General features: G+C 53.8%; 10 protein-coding genes across 10 annotated transcripts; 6 read left to right on the forward strand and 4 right to left on the reverse strand.

Moving 5' to 3' along the window:
• Positions 1-247: 247 nt before the first annotated feature.
• Positions 248-1,978, forward strand: AYO21_11239 (hypothetical protein; the record flags this gene model as incomplete). Its single annotated transcript, XM_022661135.1, has 1 exon — positions 248-1,978. One exon carries the CDS (start codon positions 248-250, stop codon positions 1,976-1,978), a length of 1,731 nt encoding a protein of 576 aa, XP_022506546.1.
• Positions 1,979-2,044: 66 nt separating this feature from the next.
• AYO21_11240 (hypothetical protein) lies at positions 2,045-3,046 on the reverse strand (the record flags this gene model as incomplete). The annotated part of the gene is made up of 1 exon (XM_022661136.1): positions 2,045-3,046. One exon carries the CDS (start codon positions 3,044-3,046, stop codon positions 2,045-2,047), a length of 1,002 nt encoding a protein of 333 aa, XP_022506547.1.
• A 677-nt stretch (positions 3,047-3,723) lies between these two features.
• Positions 3,724-5,069, forward strand: AYO21_11241 (hypothetical protein; the record flags this gene model as incomplete). The annotated part of the gene is made up of 4 exons (XM_022661137.1): positions 3,724-3,832; positions 3,887-4,003; positions 4,072-4,762; positions 4,823-5,069. 4 exons carry the CDS (start codon positions 3,724-3,726, stop codon positions 5,067-5,069), a joined length of 1,164 nt encoding a protein of 387 aa, XP_022506548.1.
• Positions 5,070-7,776: 2,707 nt separating this feature from the next.
• Positions 7,777-9,165, forward strand: AYO21_11242 (hypothetical protein; the record flags this gene model as incomplete). The annotated part of the gene is made up of 1 exon (XM_022661138.1): positions 7,777-9,165. The coding sequence occupies one exon, from the start codon at positions 7,777-7,779 to the stop codon at positions 9,163-9,165; it is 1,389 nt and encodes a 462-aa protein (XP_022506549.1).
• A 1,335-nt stretch (positions 9,166-10,500) lies between these two features.
• Positions 10,501-11,823, forward strand: AYO21_11243 (hypothetical protein; the record flags this gene model as incomplete). The annotated part of the gene is made up of 1 exon (XM_022661139.1): positions 10,501-11,823. One exon carries the CDS (start codon positions 10,501-10,503, stop codon positions 11,821-11,823), a length of 1,323 nt encoding a protein of 440 aa, XP_022506550.1.
• A 1,058-nt stretch (positions 11,824-12,881) lies between these two features.
• Positions 12,882-14,735, reverse strand: AYO21_11244 (hypothetical protein; the record flags this gene model as incomplete). Its single annotated transcript, XM_022661140.1, has 1 exon — positions 12,882-14,735. The coding sequence occupies one exon, from the start codon at positions 14,733-14,735 to the stop codon at positions 12,882-12,884; it is 1,854 nt and encodes a 617-aa protein (XP_022506551.1).
• A 459-nt stretch (positions 14,736-15,194) lies between these two features.
• AYO21_11245 (hypothetical protein) lies at positions 15,195-16,175 on the forward strand (the record flags this gene model as incomplete). The annotated part of the gene is made up of 1 exon (XM_022661141.1): positions 15,195-16,175. One exon carries the CDS (start codon positions 15,195-15,197, stop codon positions 16,173-16,175), a length of 981 nt encoding a protein of 326 aa, XP_022506552.1.
• A 90-nt stretch (positions 16,176-16,265) lies between these two features.
• AYO21_11246 (hypothetical protein) lies at positions 16,266-18,135 on the reverse strand (the record flags this gene model as incomplete). Its single annotated transcript, XM_022661142.1, has 2 exons — positions 16,266-16,324; positions 16,383-18,135. 2 exons carry the CDS (start codon positions 18,133-18,135, stop codon positions 16,266-16,268), a joined length of 1,812 nt encoding a protein of 603 aa, XP_022506553.1.
• Positions 18,136-19,071: 936 nt separating this feature from the next.
• On the forward strand, positions 19,072-19,578 carry AYO21_11247 (hypothetical protein; the record flags this gene model as incomplete). The annotated part of the gene is made up of 1 exon (XM_022661143.1): positions 19,072-19,578. The coding sequence occupies one exon, from the start codon at positions 19,072-19,074 to the stop codon at positions 19,576-19,578; it is 507 nt and encodes a 168-aa protein (XP_022506554.1).
• A 336-nt stretch (positions 19,579-19,914) lies between these two features.
• Positions 19,915-20,633, reverse strand: AYO21_11248 (hypothetical protein; the record flags this gene model as incomplete). The annotated part of the gene is made up of 2 exons (XM_022661144.1): positions 19,915-20,360; positions 20,459-20,633. The coding sequence occupies 2 exons, from the start codon at positions 20,631-20,633 to the stop codon at positions 19,915-19,917; spliced, it is 621 nt and encodes a 206-aa protein (XP_022506555.1).
• Between the last annotated feature and the right edge of the window lie 752 nt (positions 20,634-21,385).

Below are 21,385 nucleotides of genomic sequence, written 5' to 3' on the forward strand. Positions count from 1 at the left end.
ACAATGAAGAGCGTCTTTCACAGCCATGATCTCGTTTGGGTCTGTGTTTGAGGAAAGAGGACGTCGTAATCGTCTGACACGATCCATCCCTGATTGAATTCTCCGACCAGGTGGGTAACAACACCACGTACATCGCCCACATTTTAAGAATTTAGTCTCATGTGGATATGACCTTTTCTCCACCTCTTGTTGCCGCTACGGGATAGAGAGGGACGGCCGTTCTAGGTACAGTGCAATTAGCGAAGTTATGCGGCCGCTCGAATCACAATTGTCGGCCAATATCTTTCTGCATGTGCCACCGCTGGGCCAGAAGCAGAAGCAGCAGCAGCAACAGCCATGGGCGACACAGACGTTGGGGAGGAGGAAACCGGGGCGGAAACTCGTCTTCTTCATCCCGGGAAATCCTGGTTTGATCGGATATTATCGTCCGTTCCTGGCCCTGGTTGTTCAGGGGCTACGGGGTGGGCGAGAAGACGAGAGCGGTGACGGGCGCGTGGAAGGTGCAGAGGCCGTGGTCGCGGGGTTTAGTCTGGGAGGATTCGACGTCGACGAGATCATCAATGATGATGATGATGATGATGCGGAGGAGGGGAAACCTTGGCGAAATGACGGGAACGTCAGAAAGGGAGGAAAAGGGGTACAGCAGGAGGAGGAGGAGGAGGAAGTTGGTGGTGGTGGTGGCGGTGGTAGTGCTCATGACGACAAAGGTCATGAGGATGGAGACAGGAGCGACGAGGAGGACACAATCCCCGTGCAGAGGTTTCGTGTGCCAGCCGGGGAAGACAAGGAACTGCTGCTCTGTCCGCCCTCATTCTCACCTGGATCTTTCCACGACGAGCGACACGAGAAACGGCGTGAAAGGCACCCGACAACACAGCGGCAGCGTAAAGTCTACACGCTCCGCGAACAGATCGTGCTCACCTATGCGCGGGTGGAATACCTGGTTCAAAGACTACAAGACCGAAAAAGCCCATCCACGCACATCTCGGAGCAAGAGCCCGTCCAGGTCGTCCTCATCGGCCATAGCGTCGGGGCATACATTGCCCTGGAACTCGTGAGGCTGTGGCATGAAAGACATCATCATCGACAACAGCACCAGCACATCTCACTGGATACCGCCGCAAATCCGAGTGAGAAGGGCGGCGGCGACGACGACGACATGTCGACACTGGCAACGGACTCGTCCGAGTCTGGGACCAAAATACCTCCAGCGTCCAGCTGGGCGATATCGACATGCATCCTCCTGACCCCAACGATCCAAGACATCCACCTCTCCCCGTCTGGCCGCGTCGCCACGCCCGCTCTCACCTACCTGCCCTTCCTCCCAAGCCTAGCACACACGCTCCTTCACACAGTCCTCCTAAAGCTCCTCCCCTCGATGTGGTTCGCCGCGCTCGTCTCGCGGTTGACGGGTATGCGGGCAGGGAGCCACGGCTTCGAGACCACGATGGCGTTTCTGCAGAGCAAGCGGGGCGTCAAACAGGCCTTGTTCATGGCGAGGGGGGAGATGGACGAAATCAGATGCGATACCTGGGGACAAGAGGTCTGGGGGGCGAGCCACAACCACAGCCACAGCGACTCGTGGAACGCAGAGGATGAACGTGGCGCGAGCACGACTAGTCCGAGACTGTTCTTCTGGTTTGCAAAAAAAGACCACTGGGTCGCCGATGTCACAAAGGAAGCAATCTTCCAACGCAAACCTGCCAACGTTGGTGTGCAGAGGGATCGCTTAGCCAGACATCGAACCAACATGGAACTTTCAGAGACTGAAGAAGAAGATTTCATGGAAGATCAGGCGGGCAGCACGACGAGGCAGGCACCGAGATTTCGGATTCTGGAAACGGAACGTCTGGTTCATGCGTGGTGCTTAGACCAGAGCGAGTTTGTGGCACGTCGTGTGAGCGGCTGGCTGAGGGAAGTTTTGGATGCAGGAGGCTGCATGCTCCACGATGGGCGCCCTTCCTACTACCAGTATTAGTAGCTACGTATGTTTATGCGGCCACTCGAGGCATAGTGTTGGATGCGTAACACAGTACTATTCAAGCTATCTTGCACCAAAACCGGCTTTTCTGAACAGATCAGTCAGCACGTCAGGCTGCTGCAGCCCTGGCAGCCCTGGCTGTGGTGGAGGCTGGATTCTGCCATCATACTCATGCGCTCGTACACTCCATGCAGCATCGTCTGATCTTTGCTGGCCGAAAATTTGCTGCAAACTGATTTGCTGACCGGGCCCTGGTGCACTTCCTTGCTGATTTTGCAAGCTCTGCTCAGCCTGGAGTATGTGTCCATTTGTATGTTGTGCCGTTGCAGCTGAGGCAGCCGCTTCAGCGGCTTGTCTACTTACACCCGCATGATCAGCCAAAGACTTCATCAGCTCACCATTCAGCTTCTGGGCGTGTTCAGTTGAGGTCCCCGGGCCGTCGTGGAAGATATAGACACCGTAGATTTTTTGCTCATAGCCCTCCTTGAAGCTAATTATGACATAATCTCCTGTTATTTCGACACCAGCATTTTCACCTTCCCTCAGTTCTGCTTCGAAATTGTCGAGGCCCCGTCTGTTGAGGACAATGGCGGAATACCTGTCTTCGCCATATACTCCTGGAGTAAGTTCGCAAATGAACAAGGAGCCTTCCACTCCTGTCTTTGTCCATTCAGGCTGAGGTAAAGGAGAGAACTCGTATACGACAGCGTAAGGAGCTATTGAGAGGATTGACGATATCTGAGGGTTGTGCCGTTTGAGGACCGACAGGTTGAGTTCTTCGTTGGTGCGGTTTGGAGGAGGTGGTTTTATTGGGTAGTCCGACTGATAGCCTGGATTGTCTGACTCATAATCGGACACCTGAACAGCAGGCTGCGCGTAAGGAGCAGCAACGAGCGCGGGAAGAGTAGCACCGGAAGTGGGAGCAGGTGGAGGAGCAGGAGTAGGAGAGGGGGCAGACGTCGGCAGCTCTGTCTGAGATTGTGACATGGGAGGATATCGGGGAAAGTCGACAGACTGCTGTCGCCGCGAGTTCCCAGAGCGTCGATTGTTCTGACGATGCGACATGACGAGAAGACCACGGGTGAGAAGGAAGGCTGTGGGAGACGACACCAGGTCAATAAAGAGAACCTGTGACCTACCTGACGGGTAGGTACCTGCCTTTACTTTTCAGGACCTAGGCCAGTAACATGTTGGAACCATCAAAAGTGCTAATCACGACTGCTGCTCATCACAGAAATGAAAAGGTGTAGTGGTGCGGAAGCTGGGTGCAGGCGTGGCCAAGGACTGACTGTAGCGATGGGATGCAGACGCAAGAATCACAAGCACCCAACAAGGCTGATGGAGGATGGCCGAAGCAAGAAGGCAAGGCGAGAAACTCAAAGAGGGAAAGCGCCACCCCCAGAGTCCAGCTGGCACCAATTGGCGCGTCGATCCCTGGCTTCCCCTTAATTTTTGAAAAGTCGCCCGTTCACCACCTCAATCGAACACACTTATCCATCTTAAACCACTGTGTCGCGCTTCCAACGATTTGTTTCTTGTTCTATTCTATACCCTCGTTTCGTCTTGTCGCCAACTTCCATTTCCGGGCGTCCTTCTTTTCTGCCGGCGCCCTCTACGCCTAGTCCTTTAGCACCATGTCTTCTCCGATGAATGCGGTACGCAGTCTCGCTCTGGCACACTGACCCCCTGATCAACCATCACCCACCACCCCCCAGCTTTGTCCACTGTCTACCGCTATCACAATGTTCTCTACTAACAGCATGCGCCTGGCGCAGTTAAAGATTCGGAGAAAGAAGAATGTCAAGAAAGGAATTCAGTTTTGCCTGATGGTTTGTGGTGCAAGTGGAACTGGTACCTGCTTCCCTCCACTCGACTCCGACCTCAGTCTGATTTGACCACTTCCAGGCCGAACCACCTTTGTCAACACCCTTTGTGGCAAGCGAGTCCTTCAGCCCAAAGACGCCGACGATGCAGCCAATGCTCACCTAGAGGAAGGCGTAAGAATCAAGCCGGTTACTGTTGGTAGGTGAAGAGAGAGAACACATCCTTGCTATGGGGTTGGCCAGGGGTGAACTGACAATACCTTTTAGAGTTGGAACTGGACGAAGAAGGCACACGTGTATCACTCACCATCGTGGACACCCCGGGCTTCGGTGACCAGATTGATAACGAGTCCGCTTTCGGCGAAATTGTTGGGTACTTGGAGCGACAGTACGACGATATCTTGGCTGAGGAATCTCGTATCAAGAGAAATCCTCGATTCCGAGACAATCGCGTGCATGCCCTGCTTTACTTCATCACCCCAACAGGTCATGGCCTCCGCGAGCTTGACATTGAATTGATGAAGCGCCTCTCCCCCCGCGTCAATGTCATCCCCGTCATCGGAAAAGCTGATTCATTGACCCCGGCCGAACTGGCCGAGTCTAAGAAGTTGGTCATGGAAGATATTGAACACTACCGGATTCCTGTCTACAACTTTCCTTATGACATCGAAGAGGATGATGAGGACACGGTAGAGGAAAACGCAGAGCTGCGTGGCTTAATGCCGTTCGCCATTGTTGGTTCAGAAGATGTGATAGAGATTGGCGGACGCCGGGTTCGTGCACGACAGTACCCATGGGGTATTGTCGAAGTCGACAACCCGCGCCACTCGGATTTCCTAGCCATTCGCAGCGCGCTCCTGCACTCGCACCTTGCCGATCTCAAAGAAATCACCCACGACTTCCTGTACGAAAACTACCGAACAGAGAAACTCAGCAAGAGCGTGGACGGTGGTGTCTCGTAAGTGGTCCCTGACCGAATTTGTGATTCCGCAGGTTGACTAATTGTTTCGTGTCACAGTGCTCAAGACTCGTCTATCAATCCCGAAGACCTGGCCAACCAATCCGTTCGCCTGAAGGAAGAACAGCTGCGACGTGAAGAGGAGAAGCTACGGGAGATTGAGGTCAAGGTTCAGCGAGAGATCAATGAGAAACGACAGGAGCTGCTGGCACGGGAGAGTCAACTGCGTGAGATAGAGGCTCGCATGCAGCGTGAGCAGAGCCAGGGCTTGGATGACCTGAACGGTCACGGGCACCAAGACGCATAGAGGAGGGTGGGACAGACGAACGCATTGGGGAAGGTGGAAGATGTCGTGTCGATATCGGTCTCATGCAGGCATGGATCCAAAAAGTGAAGCTGGGGTGGGTGAGCAGTGGGATGAGGCTGTGACCAAGGAGGCGTCGAGGCTGTTGCGGGGATGTCAGGGCGGTGAGTTTTTACTCAACCATTCACCGGCCCGATTGCTTGTCGATGATGGATACTTGTTGCAGCAGAGTACATTCTTCTAATCAGCGGTGACTCGAGAAGGGCAAATGAGGAGATGGTCTTTGTTTCCTTTTCTTCCTGCTGGATCCTTTTGAGCGCAACGCAATAGTCAAATAGTCGACCAGCCTAACGAGGGCGTCCAGTGATGAACAGGCTCTCTAGTCGTGTGGTCCTTTGGGCTGCGGAAGAGAAAGGTTCGGGCCTACCACTGGCCTTGAGCTCTAGCAGGTGGCGCCCGTAGAATGATTCGCGGGTACCTGACGGACTAACTTGACCGCCTGACCATGTGCCGTTTTCCGAGTCCGTTGGGGCCCATTTCCTGTGCGGAAGGCGGGAGATGATGCTTAACAGGTTTAGAGTCAGCTGGTGAGGCCGACCTAGAGACGTCAGGACGCAGAAAAGTGATGAACCGGTGCCGAAAAGAGCGTGGGGTGAAAGAGCCATGTCGAGTGGTCGATGAAGTGCCAGGGCGAGTGGGAATGCAGCATTTTGCGGAGGAGGGGTAGTCGAAGGGGCCACAGGGTTGAAGACGGCGCTGGACCATGAATCAAATCTGCAGAATTTCGGTGTCACAGCATAAGCAGGCACGGCAGCCTGACCAGCTATCAAAACGGACAACGGGCTGGTTCAATAAGAAGCAGAAGAAAATAAATCCCGCAGGCCGGTGGCTTAGACCTAACTCGGAGGGATTCCCTTACCGGAAGGCGGAGCTGATGATCGAGAGTGGACAAGCGATTTGCTAAGAGGTGAGGAGTGCATTTGAGAACGAGAGGGAGGGAGAGATATAGCACAGCCTGATTGTAGCAGCCTGGGGAGGAACTGTGACTCTGGAGGTATGCAGATTCTCCCTCACAGCAAGAACAACGACAAGGACGGGGAAACTACTTCCAAGACCGCTTCACATATCCGCTCGTTCAGTGTGTGCGGGGCCACAATTCTACTCGAAAACGGAAATCAATGATGCGCGGGGGCGACATTGAGCACGGAGCATTAGCAACAGGGAGGAACACGAACAAGACCTTGTGGGCGTGGAGTGCATTGCATATTGCATGTGCTGGAGGCTGCAGTAGCGAGTTTGGAGTGCAGCAAGTGAGCAAGGCACCGTGGGCGGGATTCTTGGGGGGAGGAAATGGTTGGGAAGAGACTTGGGATGATCAATTGTATAGACTGGAGCGACAGCTTGTCTGTCTATAAAGATTGACTGCGTCTTTCCATCTTCGAAAGCTGTTTCCTCCATTGTCTACAAGCATCTCAATCCGACTCCCATACCTTCACCTCTGACCTCCCGTTCAATTCGTCCTCGAATGCTCCCCAACTTACTGGGTTAGCCGAGTCCTCGTGATCGCCGCCAACACGGCCGCTGGTCCATCCTCCGTCCTCCATCCCACGCTCCTCGACCACCTGCCGATCAATCCATTCCATCCGTTTGGGGCTGCGAAGGTGAGCCGGAGTTGATGATGGACAAGCCTCATTTCTGTCTTCAACTGCGTCTCCTCTGCCCTCATCACATCAATAGCTGCTGACTCTTCATACAGTTCCTCTCTGCCTTCCACTCGCCCTCTGCCAAAGCTCCTCATCGCACCCACAAGTACTCACGACTCACTCGAAATACCTCGTATTTGGACGGGGAAATCACCGCCCTCACGACCCACCTCAAACTCAACCGCACACTTGTAGCTGGCACCTGGCACTTTCCAACCCACGGAATCCCACGGTTCATTGTCGGTCCACACGGCCACGGCCACGGCCACGGCAACAGATCACCTTTGCTCCTTCGTCGTGCACATGCAACAAGGTGCCTTGGATGCTGGCTCAAAGACTAGAAGCAGAAGGAGAAGAGGTCTGGACAGCATCGGGTGAGAAAGGGAAATGAGCAAAGAAGCCAAAGTCTAAAACCCTAACCACTGACACCACGAGCGCCGGCCACGAGGAACTCAAAACACCATCTGGTATCGACCTCGGTGATCCTTTTTTGGGTCGACGTACCGGGCACTCTTATCTGCTTTCTCCATCTTGACCAAGCTTGGGACCCGCCTTACTGGAAATGCCGCAGGCTTTGCTACCCCTCCCCACGTCCTCTCGCCTTTTCGCACAACCACGGCCCATTATTTCGAGTGACCACTCTCCGTTCCCTGCAGTATTCGATCATAGTGCATTTCTCGCATGCCCACCTGCGTCTCGAGATCCTCTCGTGCTCCAAACATATCGCGCAATCCGCTGTTGCCCTCACTTCGGTTGAGGACCCACCACATAACATCTCGAAGCAACCGTACTAGGTGCTCCCAGGTGGTCCCCCTCTGACGACCCTGCCCACCTTGTCTTCACAATCCTCTCAAAAGGGTACCAACGTCCTTCAATATTGGTCCTTGTACATCTGTCGCAACCAAGCATCCCAGTGCCCGTCGCGCTGGCTCCTCTTCAGCTCCCGCTCACTGCTCGTGAGCCCATCTCTCTGCGGACCCGATATCGTCTCGACCATTGCTGAGATCATGTCGGTCATGACCACTGAGCCGCCGACGCCCACACGCACTTCGAGCGGTTTCAGCCTCCTCTCGAAAATCAAGTCCCACAAGGAATCCAAATATCTCAGCCCTTCCAAGCCGCCGGTCCATCGCACGGGGAGCTATGGCAGCAATTTCGACCTTCCAGCGCGACCGTCGCCTTTCTCGTTGCCTGCCCAGGAAGGTGCAGGAGCCAAAGCTCGGCGCTTGAGCGCAGATCCTCGAGACGATTTCTTCGTCGATGTTTGTCCGCTGGAGGATGAGTTTGTCTCTGCCTCCAAGATAGGCCGGCGAAAAGAGATCGGGAAGGGTGCCAGTGCAACAGTCAAGATCATGCTGCGCAAGGGTGAGAAGAAAGGTGAGGGCGCGGCGCTGTATGCCGTCAAGGAGTTCCGCAAGAAGTCTGCGAGGGAAACAGAGGAAGAATACGTTCGGAAGGTCAAGTCGGAGTACACAATTGCCAAATCTCTCAACCACCCCAACATAGTGCAAACCGTGCGGCTGTGCACGAACAATGGACGCTGGAATCATGTCATGGAGTACTGCGCGCAAGGCGAGCTCTTCAGCCTAGTAGAACGAAAGTATTTCAAGGCCGAGGACCGGAACTGCATCTTCAAGCAAGTCCTTCGCGGGGTCAACTACCTGCACGAACACGGGATTGCGCACCGCGACATCAAACTGGAAAACCTGCTCATGACGGACGATGGATATATCAAGATCACTGATTTTGGTGTTTCGGAGGTGTTTTGTGGTGATCATCCGGGGATTGCGCTTTCGGGAGGACGGTGTGGACAAGGCATGAGAGAGGTCCGCAAGTCGGCTCCAGGTATTTGTGGTTCGAAGCCATACATATCGCCCGAGGTTTTAGCCCAAGACCGGGAATACGATCCAACCAAATTGGACGTATGGGGTTGTGCGATCCTTTTTATGACCATGTTTCACATCGGCAACCCGTGGCAAAGTGCGAGCAAGAAGGAGATGAACTATGCCCTGTTCCTGGAAGGCTGGCAAGCGTTTCGGGAGCGATTCCAGGATTCGGCCATTGACGAGAACTGCCATCCGCAATGTGGGCCCATCTTCAATGCGCTGCCGTCGAATTCGATCCGGCGGTGTATCCTCAAGATGCTTCACCCCGACCCCGAATGGCGATGCAGCGTCAGCGACGCGCTGAACGATCGATGGATCAAGGGAGTCGAATGCTGTTCACGCGAGGATACCGGACCGACGTTCGAAGCGATTGATGTGTCAAAGACTGGGTGTCACAAGGTGGCTGCCAGAATGAAAGTACAAGCCAAACATGACCATCTGCCACCACCCGTCAAGCGACTGCCTCAACATCGCTTTGATATGGGCGATGGGACATCTCGCTATGACTGAAGCAGAGAAATGCACGATCGGGTTCGCATTCGCCCACAGGTATTTGCATTTTGTTTCCTTGGTTCTCCAGATGACCCGACCTCTTTATCTTTCTTTGGTCTCCCTCTTCCTTCTGTGGACGACTCTCGGCTGCGTTACGAAGTGCTCGGAATCGCGGGTGTACAGAGATGTCCCTTGTTTGCCGGCTGGAGGTGGGACTTGTGTCATGACATCTTATGGGTTGTCTGTATTTACGGGGCGTTTCTTGGGAATGAGCAATGGTCCCACGAAAAAAAGTAGCTTGGGTGGTAGACTGCTTTCGCAATTGCTTTGAGCTGCAGCTATAGTGCATACATAGCATATAACAGATCTGTCGAAAAGACAGCAAGGCCAGCAACGTCGGCACCAGGGCGATGCTGGGCAAAAAGCAGGATGAATTACAAAATGTGAATATTTCTATGTTTTAATTTAACGTATCGACACAATTCTGATCGAATCTCGAATTTCCGCATTTCCAAGTGTCTAGCTACCTTGACCGCTTTTGCCCTAAGGTGCCAGCAAATGTTCTGTGACCAGGGTAATCGGGTCTTTTCCAGTTTTATCCATGTGCCAAAGGGGCGACTTGCATGACAGGACTGGGACGTGGAGGGATGATTGGTGGTGAAGAGACAAAGGAGGGAATCTGTGGGTGAATCCAGCCCGCACGGTCTTGTCCTGCGTCTGCGATCGGGAGAATAGCCGAAAGGGATTGACCAGGACATTTGGCAGGGGGGGACTCGTATTGCTCGTCTCTGGAGTTTCTTTCATATGCGCGTCTCGTAATCTTTTTTGGAGCATCTTTTGGAGAATTTGTGGTGCGAAAGGGGCGCAGGCAGTTGGATGGATGGAGGGGATGAGATGCTGCTGCCTTGGAGCCGGCAACGCAGGCAAATTGGCCGAGGTATTTCTTAGTGTCATTTGCTCATCATCCACCAACCAACACCAACACCACCACCACCCATCAGGCCATACCCCTGGGGTTTTAAATGATTTGTGCACCCGATGCTCTGAAGACAAGAGGGAAGAAAGTATTTGTACATGACTGATAGATCACAGTAGACAACTATTCAACTCCGTCAATTCTCTATTAGATCCGCTGCTTCTTAGGCCGATAACGCCATCCTCGCCCATCGTTTCTCCCCCCCGCCAGTGGTGCCCAATCGGTGACGATTCGGACCCTTTTTTTTTTGACAATAATACAATAATCGAAGGGAGGGGACGAGTTTGAAACTGATGAGAAGACCATTTTCCAATCCTCACTCGTTCAACATCGCCAGACAAGAAGCTTCTTAAGCCATCTGTCTACTTGAGGTGTACATGGCCGAGATAAACACCTCCGCAGCCACCAAGAACAACAACCACAACACCATCGACGACACTACCACCACCACCATTGCTGCCGCTGACCCCGAATCCGCCCAGCCAGAACACCCGTACCAGCCCTACATGGACGTACAACCGCCCTCGGCTGCTCACCTCAGTGACGCCAACGGGATGCCTCTCAGCGAGAAAGAGGTCGAGGCGCTGGAGAAGGAGGAGAGGGCCGAGCGCGCGGCCACGCCTGAACCCAGTGACTTCAATATCGCCTTCCCGGACCATCTGCCCACGCCGCCCTTCTTGCATGTGCAGGGCGTGCCCAATTTCCGCGAGCTGGGAGGATACCCCTGCCAGCCACCCTCGTCTTCGTCCCAGGCGCCGCCGTCCAAGAAGTACGTCCTCAAGAAAAATCTCCTGTACCGCTGTGCTCACCCCACTCACTTGACCCCCACGGGGGCCACGTACCTGACCACCACTCTCAACGTGCACGACATGTACGACTTGCGGTCTGCGCCCGAGATCAACCGGCTCGCGTCCACTGTCGCTTCCAGTGGCAAGAGCGTGTACCCACTTGCAAGTCCCGTGTCTGGATGTTTAGATGAGGTACCGGGCCTCAAGAGGCATTTCGTCCCCGTCTACCAGACCGAAGACTACGGCCCGGTCGCGCTGGCGAGAAAGCTGGCATGGTATACCGCCGAACACTCCCACGATCATGAAGCAGGATACGCTTACTCCGAAGGCTTTGTGAGGGCGTATCGAGACATTGCCACGCACGGCGCCGGTGCCTACACCATCATGTTCCGACATCTTCTCGACCGCCCGAACGAACCCCTGGTGTTCCACTGTACAGCCGGCAAAGACCGCACGGGGGTGTTCGGCGCGCTGATTATGAAGCTCGTCGGCGTGGACGAGGACGTCATCTGCTGGGAGTATGCCCTCACCGAACCTGGGCTGGGCGGCTGGCGGAAAGAGTTCATCGAGCGAATCGCCCAGACCGGCCTTGGGGGTGGCGGCGGCAAACCCCAGCATCAGCAGCAGGTCGTCACCGGCGAGAGGGAGCACAGCAGACCGGCGGTTTCACGCGAAGAAGCCGCCCGGATCTGCGGCAGTCGAGCGGGCAATATGCGTGCTTTCCTGCGCACCGTGCTGGAGGGCGAGTTTGGCGGCGTCGTCTCGTATCTGACGCGCATGTGTGGGCTGAGCGAGGCCGAGGTGGCGCGTCTGAGGGAGAATCTCACCGAGCTGGTTGACGATGTGCCGGGCCAGGTCATGACCATGGTCGAGATTGACGGCTGGACTGCCGAGGGAGGCTGTGTGGATTGACGGTTGTGGAAGCTGTGATGGAAGAGGATGAGGAGATCAGAGGGGAGCAGGTTCTAGAGGACAGGATAGACGTTGGCTATTATTGCTGCTATCATCATCACTGGCGTGGATCTTGTTCTTGATCTTGTTCTGCGTCCTCGTCTCTGTCTCTCTACTCCTCCTACGAGAAAACGGAAAACGAATGAAGAAACGAATGAATGGGCCAGCCAAAAATCCCAGAAGAAGAAAAAAACAAAATAAAGAGAAGAGGAAATAAAAAGAGACGGACTGTACCTGGTTTTCGCCAGACTTTCCCGGAATCGTATTCGGTATAGAAGAAGAAGATTTTTATATTTTATACAAGACCGTCCTTTTCGATAACGAAGACATCGCAGCTATTCAGCCAACTAGTCAGACAGCAAGATAGATGGCAAAAGAAACAGTGATTTCTCCCATTTTCCATCTCCTATATCCCATTGTCGAGTTGTTTTTCTCGTTCCTTTAGATTTCAGACCCCGTCCTCACATCAAATCAGATAACGAGCAGCGAAAAAGGGGACGCATGTGTACTATAGTATGTGTATGAATAAAGACACGAAAAGACAGGATCATACATGACACCTCGCAACATTTCGTGGCGCAACCTGCTGGGTAAATGCTGTATCTGTAGAATCGGATCGAGGCTTTTGCTGATTGACACCGAGGCTGGAATGGGTTGTGTTCAGCCGCAGTCAGAATACTTGGTATACAAGACAAGAAAGAATATTTGATCTTTTTTTTTTCTCTCTCTCCTGACAGGCTATGTATGAATCCTCATATCCGCATGCACCTCCGCCTCTTAAAATTGGCAGGAAACATTTCCCCGTGGTCCCGCAGAGCAGAGTAGAGCAGAGCAGAGCATTGAATTCGAGCGCTGGCTTTGAACGCATTCGACGACGCCACAAAAAAAAAAAACGAATAAATATCTCTAGGCGTTCTTTCATCTCTTCCAGAAACATCTCTCTTTTCCGCAGCTCAGCATGTCGATCCATATTCCACCTCTGACACTGAAATGTCATCAGATTGATTGACTGATCAACCTCAAGACTCGCGTCGTCTCTCTTCGCCCGTCGCGGCTCCGTGTCCCCGACTCGTCGCAGGGCTGGACCCAATATTGCCGGCCGGAACCCTGGTGGGACTAGCACCGGCGCTCACGGCGCCCCGTTTGTCCTTCTTGTTGATCAGATTGGCAAAGAACTGCGACATGGCTTCATTGCTCTGCTTGCCCGAGCCAGACGGCGTCTGTGCCCCATCGCCGCCGTGGTCGCTGCCCATACGACGCATTGGCGTGCTCGTACCTATCCCCGTGACGACCCCTGATGACGCATGACCGGCGTTGGTAGACACGTTCTTTGCCGCATTCTGTCGCTCGCTCTCCCTCTCCCGCAGTCTTCGGGTGGCCTCCTCGGCGTCGAAATCAATCCCGTTCACGTTGATCTGATATGGGCCAATGTGCTCGGCCATCCTTGGGTTGGAAACCCCCTTGGGCCCTTCTTCCACAGCCCCTGCGTCAACGCTCCCTGCGCCAGCTCCCGTCGGCGCCGGGGCACCCTTACGCGACTTCCTCTCTGCCTTTTCGTCTTCCGCTTTCAACTTCTCGAGCGTCTCATGTTGCGCTTGCAGGAATTCTTGGACAGACGGGACAGAGACCGATTCATCGTGCGTTCGTGGCTGGAACGAAGGCCGCATGTCGGTGGGACGGCGGAGCGTGCTTTCAAACAGTTGCACAGCCGATGCTGTGTCGGTCTCATTGTCCTGCGAAGATCTCTCGGCCTCTTGGCCGTAGCTCTTTGATGAGAGGTCGAATTTCTCCTCGGGAGGTAACTGTATTTCCACGGACCATGCGTCCGCCACGGCCTCGGGGTCAAAGCCTTCCTTTAGGATTCGAATCTTACCCCAAGAGTCCCAGTTGGGCGGTACCAGGATCTTGTCTCTGTCGACGATGTTGTGTTTCGCCACCTCCCGTTTTAACAGAGATTGAATGCTGAGACTCGAATGCAATAGCGTCCTTACATTGTTCGGGTCGAACGTGGCGGTATAGACGAGCGAGGCTCCGTGCTTTAGCAAAACGCATCGCAGCCACTGCATCAGGAAGTCAAACTGATCCTCCCCCCAGCCCTGGTCTCGTTCCAGGTCTTGGATCTTCTCCGCCTGTATACAAACCACGGACAGCGGAATGCCTAGTCCCTCGTCCCACTCGCCCGGTCCCGGTGGTACTATCGATCTCTGCTCAGCTACGGTTGCACTGCTACCGCTCCCGGGTTGAGCAGACGGAGCATCTGGCCCGACTCTCTTCTCTTTCCAGGCCGTCATGATTTCCTCCATTTCAATCTTTGTCTGCTCGTCCAATGTCAATATCACGCTTCTCAAAAGGCGGATCCATTGCCGTAGCTGCCTCGCCCACTTCAATGGATCCGACCAGTCCAGTAAGATGGTGATCAATGTGTCTTTGACAGTCTTGGGCGTGAAAAGCGGCTTGAGCAGCGGGGCAAAGTTCGCAGAGGGATTCGCCAGCATGTAGATGTTCATTCTCGCAAGCACGTCTTCCTGATCTGCGTCCAAGACATCGTGGTAGGTGTAGCCCAGGGCGTAGCGGTTCGACACAGGCGCGATCCTCGGCTGCCGTCGTCTGTCGTTGTTGGCGTACCGGGCTCTCTGGTTCGGGGGGTTTAATTGTTCGAGGAATCCGCGCTGTTGGTCGGGGGTGCCGCCGAGGAGGATGAGTTGCTTTTCAGAGAGATCTTTGCCCTTTGACGCGCTGTTGAGCATAGGCACCCAGATCGCTTGTCTGTCGCCATCTTTGCTGCCGGGTCGTCGGAACGCCGCCGTTGGGATCGGAGTGGACGAGGGAGACGGCCGAGGAAAGCTGGGACTTGGTTGAGATGTCGCCAACATACTGGATGATCGAAGTTATGTGTCTTAAGTGGAGGAAAGGGTCTTGACCGAGGGCATGTCCAATTGTGAGTGAAGCATTTGGGTTTATCAGTTCTGGATGAGATTCATGCGTAGACTGTTTACACGCTGCCGAGTTGAGAAATCCGACATGTTTCTTGGATGTTTCGTTGTCGCGTTTTCTCCGCAGTCCCTGGAAAAAAGTCCCCGTGGCCCTGAAACACCAACTCTTCTAGGTGCGTAGGCCCACTCAGCCACTTTAAGCCTGGCGTTCATTACCTGCGTCACTACTGAGATCTTGGGCCTTTGTCTCCGCAGTCACAGGCGAAACATTATTGGAAACTTTTTCGACAGTTGAGTTCTGTCAAGTTCGCAGTGGAATTGACACAGCAACGAAACGACGGCGGGTTCCTCGTATTATTTCCTGGTTGCTCCCTGAGTCTTCTCCAGTGGACTAGGATCATGAACGCCATTCGGCAGACCCAGCTTCTGAACAAGCGCGAGTTAGAAAATGCGACGCCACCCTCTGCCTCGTGGCACGCCGACTACAGAGACACCGCCTGGATCTACATAGGGGGCCTGCACCTGGGCTTGACGGAAGGCGACGTGGTGATCATCTTCTCTCAGTACGGCAACCCCACGCACCTCAATCTCATCCGCGACAAAGAAACTGGCAAGAGCAAAGGGTTCGGGTTCCTGAAATACGAGGACCAGAGGAGCTGTGACCTGGCCGTGGATAACCTGGGGGGCGCCGAGGTGTTGGGGCGGCTCTTGAGGGTTGACCACACCAGATATAAGAAAAAGGATGACGAGGACGAGGACACCTATAGGATCGACAGGCTGGAAGCCCTGGCGGAGGCAGAAGAAGAGGTCAATGGGAATGGGAAGAGAGAGAGCGACAACACCGATGACGAAGGCGACAGTGAAGACGGGCACAAGAGGAAACGGAGACGGCATCTAATCAAGGAAGAGGAGGAGCTAGAGGAGCTGCTCGCCATAAAGCAAGAAGGCGAAGAAGAGGATCCCATGAGAGAATATCTGATTAGAGAGAAACGGGAGGAGATTGAGAGGGCAAAGGAAAGGCAAAAGGAGAAACGAAGACACAAGCACCGACATCGACGGAGAGATGACAACGTGGATGACGCGAACAATAATACCGACAAAGAGGGCGGGCACCACCATAGACATCGGCCTCGAGATTCTGAAGACGCTGGGAGAAGAAAACACCGAGACAGCAGCGAGCGAATAGAAAGGCACGGGCGAGATGAAGGCGACGACAAAAGACAACGAGGAAAGCATGAGCACCGAGACGCGCGATACGACCGAGATAGAGACAGGAACAGAGATGAGGAGCACCGTCACAGACATCACCGACGTGATAGTAGGGAGAGGAAGCCTTCGCGAGACCGCGATCGTGCGTCGACCAAGCGTGATGATTATTGAATTTGTGCTCAAATTCTGTGTGTTATCCAATCCAGCATCTTGCGTCGCCAGGGATAGGAGCTGGTTTGCTGGAGAATACTGCTCGATACCTCAATTGGGATTCTCTCCTTTGAGCAGTTCGACCCCTTGTTCTCTCAACTTGAATTTCTCTGCAAAGCCACCAGTTAGTCACAGTCCAATCAACAGGAAAACCGCTAAAGTACTCACGAATCTTCCCACTGGCCGTCTTTGGATAGTCGTCGACGAAAAAGACATGTTTCGGCACCAGGTGGTGGCTCATGCGATCCTTGACCCAGCCCCTGACTTCCTCTATGTTTATAGGCGTTTCTCCTGGCGGCAGATGATGCCTGCGCACGACAAACGCAGCAACCACTTCTCCATACCTCTGATCTGGGAGGCCGACGACACTGACCTCGGCGATCTTGGGATGTGCAAGGAGACAGTTCTCAATCTCGAGCGGATGGATGTTCTCCCCACCGCGGATGATGAGGTCTTTGATTCGTCCGGTGATGCTGACATAGCCCTCTTCATCTATCGATGCCTCGTCGCCAGTATGCATCCATGCCTTGCCCTCCGCATCGGTTTTGATGACTTCTGCTGTCTTTTCAGGTTGACCCCAATACTCTTTCATGACCAAATATCCGTGGACTGCGAGTTCTCCCCGTTCACCCACGTTCAGGATCTTATCATGATCGAAAGGATCCACCACTTTCGCCTCGACATGGGGTAGCAGTCGGCCAACGCTGTTGATGCGTTTCTCGATTGGGTCGTCCGTCGTTGTCATTGCAGAAACGGGCGAGGTCTCAGTCATTCCATAACAAATCGTCAACTCCGTTAGATTTAGAGTCTTGTGTAATTTTCGCATCAGCTCAGAAGGCACTGATGAGCCTGCTGCGATGCCGGTGCGCAGGTACTGGAAACCTTCGTACGCGACCTTTTCGTCATCGAGAAGCTCCAACTCCGCAAGGAACATCGTAGGGACACCATACAGCGCCGTCGCTTTCTCCTCTTGCACAGCCTTCAAGGAGGCCAACGGATCGAATGCCTCGGTGGGGAAGATGATCGCGGAGCCATGCGTCGCAGTCGCCATGTATCCTAGGATACATCCGAAACAATGGAATAGAGGTGGTGGACAGCACACAACATCTTCTGGTGTCAACAGCATCCGGTCACCTATTTGGTTGCCGTTGTTGAGGATTGATCTGTGCGAGAGACAGGCAGCCTTGGGCATGGAAGTGGTACCAGAAGTGAATTGGATGTTGACCACCTCATGGTGCGACAGAGGGGAAGACGGCGTAGGGGGCCGAGTGTCCGTGTCCTGTGCTATCGATGCCCATGGTGTTGTCGCTCGGAAAGGTGTAGGGTCTATCCTGCCCGAGGAATTATTCACGAGGATGATGTTCTTCAAGGATGGAACCGCTTCCGAGGCGAGAGTCGCACTCGAGAGATCAGGCACAAGTGCTTCCAGAAGCGAGACATTTGACCGCGGTGGCTTGTAGGGCAAGTTTGTCTCGGTCCCAATGACTAGGTGTGTAGCAGACAAATGGTTGAAGGCCGAAATGATCTGGTTCGATGTAAAAGCCGGATTCAACGGGACAAGTATAGCTCCCAGCTTAAACAACGCATATGTGATTGTCGCGAATTCAAGATTGTTGCCCAACGACACACAGACCCGGTCGCCCTTCTTGACCCCCAAGCTTTGTAGTCCATGAGCCAGGACATTGCTGTCGAGGTCGAGTTGGTGGTACGTCAATCGCTTGTTTTGGTGTCTGGAAATGACGGCATTGCGATCGCCATGTGCCGCAACAACACGTCCAAAATTCTCGCCAACAGTCTCTTCGAGCAAAGGAGGATGCAGAGGGCCTTTTACTTTGGCCAGGGTTAGGAGGCTGCGTCGAGGTCGAAAGACCGAGGAGAAGGTAGGTAAGGCCGCTGCCGGTGGTCGAAAGAGTGCCCGCATGGCGCTGTCATTGTTCTTCAGACGGGATGCTCAGTTGGTCTCATAGGGACGTCCTCGCCATCCAAACTAGGCACAACGTGTATTTCAGGACGCGCACAAGGTTGTCCTAACACCTCACTCCGTGGAGAGAAAGTAGGAACAAGCCTGTGTGGAAAACGCATGGTGGAAGTTGTGGGGGTGCGGACCAACGCCGCGGTCATCGGCAGACAGGATGGCAGCTCGAAGCTGGCACACAGGGGAAGTGGGCTTTGGGCTCTGGGGCTTGGTGGGAATTGAAAGCCGAGACCGGTTGAGCTGACACGATGATCGATGCCGACTCGCCGAGTCTGTTGCTTCGCGGGGGCGTTTTGTGGGGTAATGAAGCCGAACTGACAAGCCCAGAGGCATTCGAGATAGAACTTTGAGAGGGAGAGAGAGAGAGTACTACAATGGTTGAGGTCCGCTCAATTGTACTCTGGCTTCCATTGTATAGAAATGGACAAAGAGAGGATGCTGATCTTGTCGATGGAAAATGGAAGAACTGCCAGGGAGCAACTAGCTGTATGCACATCGCCCATCGTGACAGCCGCGACGTAAGAGGTTGAGCATCAAAACAGCCGGTCAAGAAAGCGTATCTATCCCTGCAGACAAGCGCATTCGAGGGCCATCACCGTATTCGCCGATTGTTCTGGCGTCAGCATCGCTCATCTCAGGCCCGTTGAGGCGCAGGTGCTGAAAATGCGGGGTGGAGGGAGGCACCCGTTGGCCTTCAACTATGAGATCAGCTTGGCCTCTTGGTGCTACAAACAGCACATCCAGCCCGGTTTCCAGTGCCTCACATAGACTGCTCTTTTGTCCCTGACAACGTTTCCCCTGCTTACTGGTAACTACGGTATCACCACACATCCATCACAGTGTTGACTTGCAGCTGCGCCGCTCACTCCTCGGGAGAATAGAATGCTCCTGGAACGAACAGCCCTTAGCAAGCAACATGCAGCATCTCGAACCACAGCTGAGCTGCAGATGAAAGAGGATGCTGACGGCCAACGCCCACTGACATGCATGTTTTACTTCTTTGCATCTCAAATGAAGCGCAACGTGCAGCCTGCCGACCAGGATCTCGTCCGGAGAGGGAAATTGGAGGACAAACCAACTCATCAGCTGGATTCCATGATTACAAGACTGGGCATGCATGCGGCCTTTTCTCCCCTGATATCCAAATTCGAGACGTACCCGGTCCAAATTCCCGAGACCGACCCAGCTTCCCGCGAGGAAGTTCACGACACAGTCATGATAATGAAGTTTCGGGATAAACGAGCCCGCCAGGAATGGATCGCGACCAAACAATGGCAGGACTTTATGGAGGAGACAGAAAGCCAGCAAGTTTTCAGGAGGATGCCTCATGTTCGATGTGCCAGTAGCCTCCGGGGTCTAATGGATCCAATAGATATTGTGACTGCCTGAAGCAGTTTCGGTGCAGAGATGAGAGATATCAGGTCAGAGGACATCGACCACAACTGGACGCTGAAGGTCTGGGCGCTCTGCCAGGAAGTCTCTGTCGTCAGGAGCAGGTCGCAGGTATCAGCATAGTTGGTCAAGGCCACGACCTGACCAGCTCGAGGCGCTCCAGGTCATATGAGCCTGGCTTGATCTTACGGGATCCGTATCGAGATAATCGTACTTCTGGAAGTTCGGCCGGTTTTTCTTGTTACCGACTTCGCGTCAAGCATGATTGATATCAATTGGAAGGACAGCGTTATCAAAGCTGTTCATTCGGTTGTGCGATTGAGCGCCTTGGAATCAAAAGTCTTGAACCCCTGTCTCCCCCTGTAACTCATGGCTTTGGGTCCTTGGAAGCCCTTCCTCGCCGTTGACAAATTCGGGCTCTTGCTCGTCAAAGTAGCGGTCTTCCGCGTCTCTCTCTTCCAGGACTCGGTCGTCGTACTCGGGATTGTAGTCCACGGAGTCGTAGTCGAAATCGTCATCTCCGCCTCTCAGAAAGCGGACCTGCATCTCCCACTTCCACCTGGCAAGGCCTTCCTCCTTGTTTGCAGGCACTTCGTCTCGATCTTCGGCCAGTATTTCTCCGTTCGGTCCGCGCCTGTACGTGAACAGGGCGTGAGGGTCTGGATGCCGCAGCGCGTCGAGCTTCGCCTCGCTGCGGTACAGATCCGCTTCAAGGATGCCAGAGTAGCCCTTTTGCCGACCTTCGGCTTCGCGTTCAGCGGGCGTTTGGAAGCGGCGGACTAATCGGTCGTAGAGGAGCGGATCTGCAAAGGGACAACCAACCCGTCAGTAAGTGGTCCAGGGCCTACCTTGCCCGGGGGTTCAGGTTGTGGCACACCTGCCAGCTCAAGCTGAGGTCCAAAATATTCTGGGTGAGTGTCCAAGTACCGTTTTCGCCGATTCTTGATCCGAATTCGATCGGGCATCTGCGTCTCCGTCGGCGACGTGGGCTTTGGTGGTAGAAACTCATTGCCACGAATTGGGATTCCCGTCCCCTCTGCGAAGCGAGGCATGTCCGACTGCTTTTACCGGATTGACTGTGTGTAAGATAGCGACTCAAAAGGGCAAAGCAAACAAGGCATGGGGAAACTCAAGTGGCGTCATGGTAGATTGTTTTTGCCCCGCATCGGAATGGCCATATATTTTGGGGCATACATAGTCGATGCCTGTTGTCAATCTTTCATGCCATCAATGACTCTAGATGACCTACAGTGTTTCGCGTTCCCTTCCAGTTTATAAGAAGATAGCATCCCTCCTTAATCACCACGAAAACCTATGGCTCAAAAGCACCGCAACATCTCATTTCAAAGCAAGGGGCATGTATAAGGCCATTTTGACCCAAACCTCCATTAGGACGGCGTACCGCAAAGGAGCCAGGAGGACGAACGTGGATTGTTGAGCTGCGAACCGGACACGATCGTAGCTATGTCGCGGCAAGAGAACATGAAGGCGCGGTGCAGGGCGTAGAAAATGACATACATTTGCGTTAATCTGTGGCTTTATATCTCAACAAATAGTATCTTTGCGCTCTTCAAAACCGCGGAGCTCAAAGCCCGTAACAGGACACTCAGCAGTTGGGATCGGTGACGGTGGTTGGGAAGCGTTCTCAAAAGACAAACATAAAAATCCACCGAGACATCCTGAGTGCTTGTGCGTATGAGGAACAGTTAGACCATCAGAACTCTTTGCGGCACCTCTGCAACCTCAATTTTTCACATCACCTCATTTCTGAGCTGGGGAAGAAACGAGGCCCACCATAACCTCG

Source organism: Fonsecaea monophora (genome assembly GCF_001642475.1).
Source record: "Fonsecaea monophora strain CBS 269.37 chromosome Unknown Scaff150, whole genome shotgun sequence".
Classification (NCBI taxonomy): Eukaryota; Fungi; Ascomycota; class Eurotiomycetes; order Chaetothyriales; family Herpotrichiellaceae; genus Fonsecaea; species Fonsecaea monophora.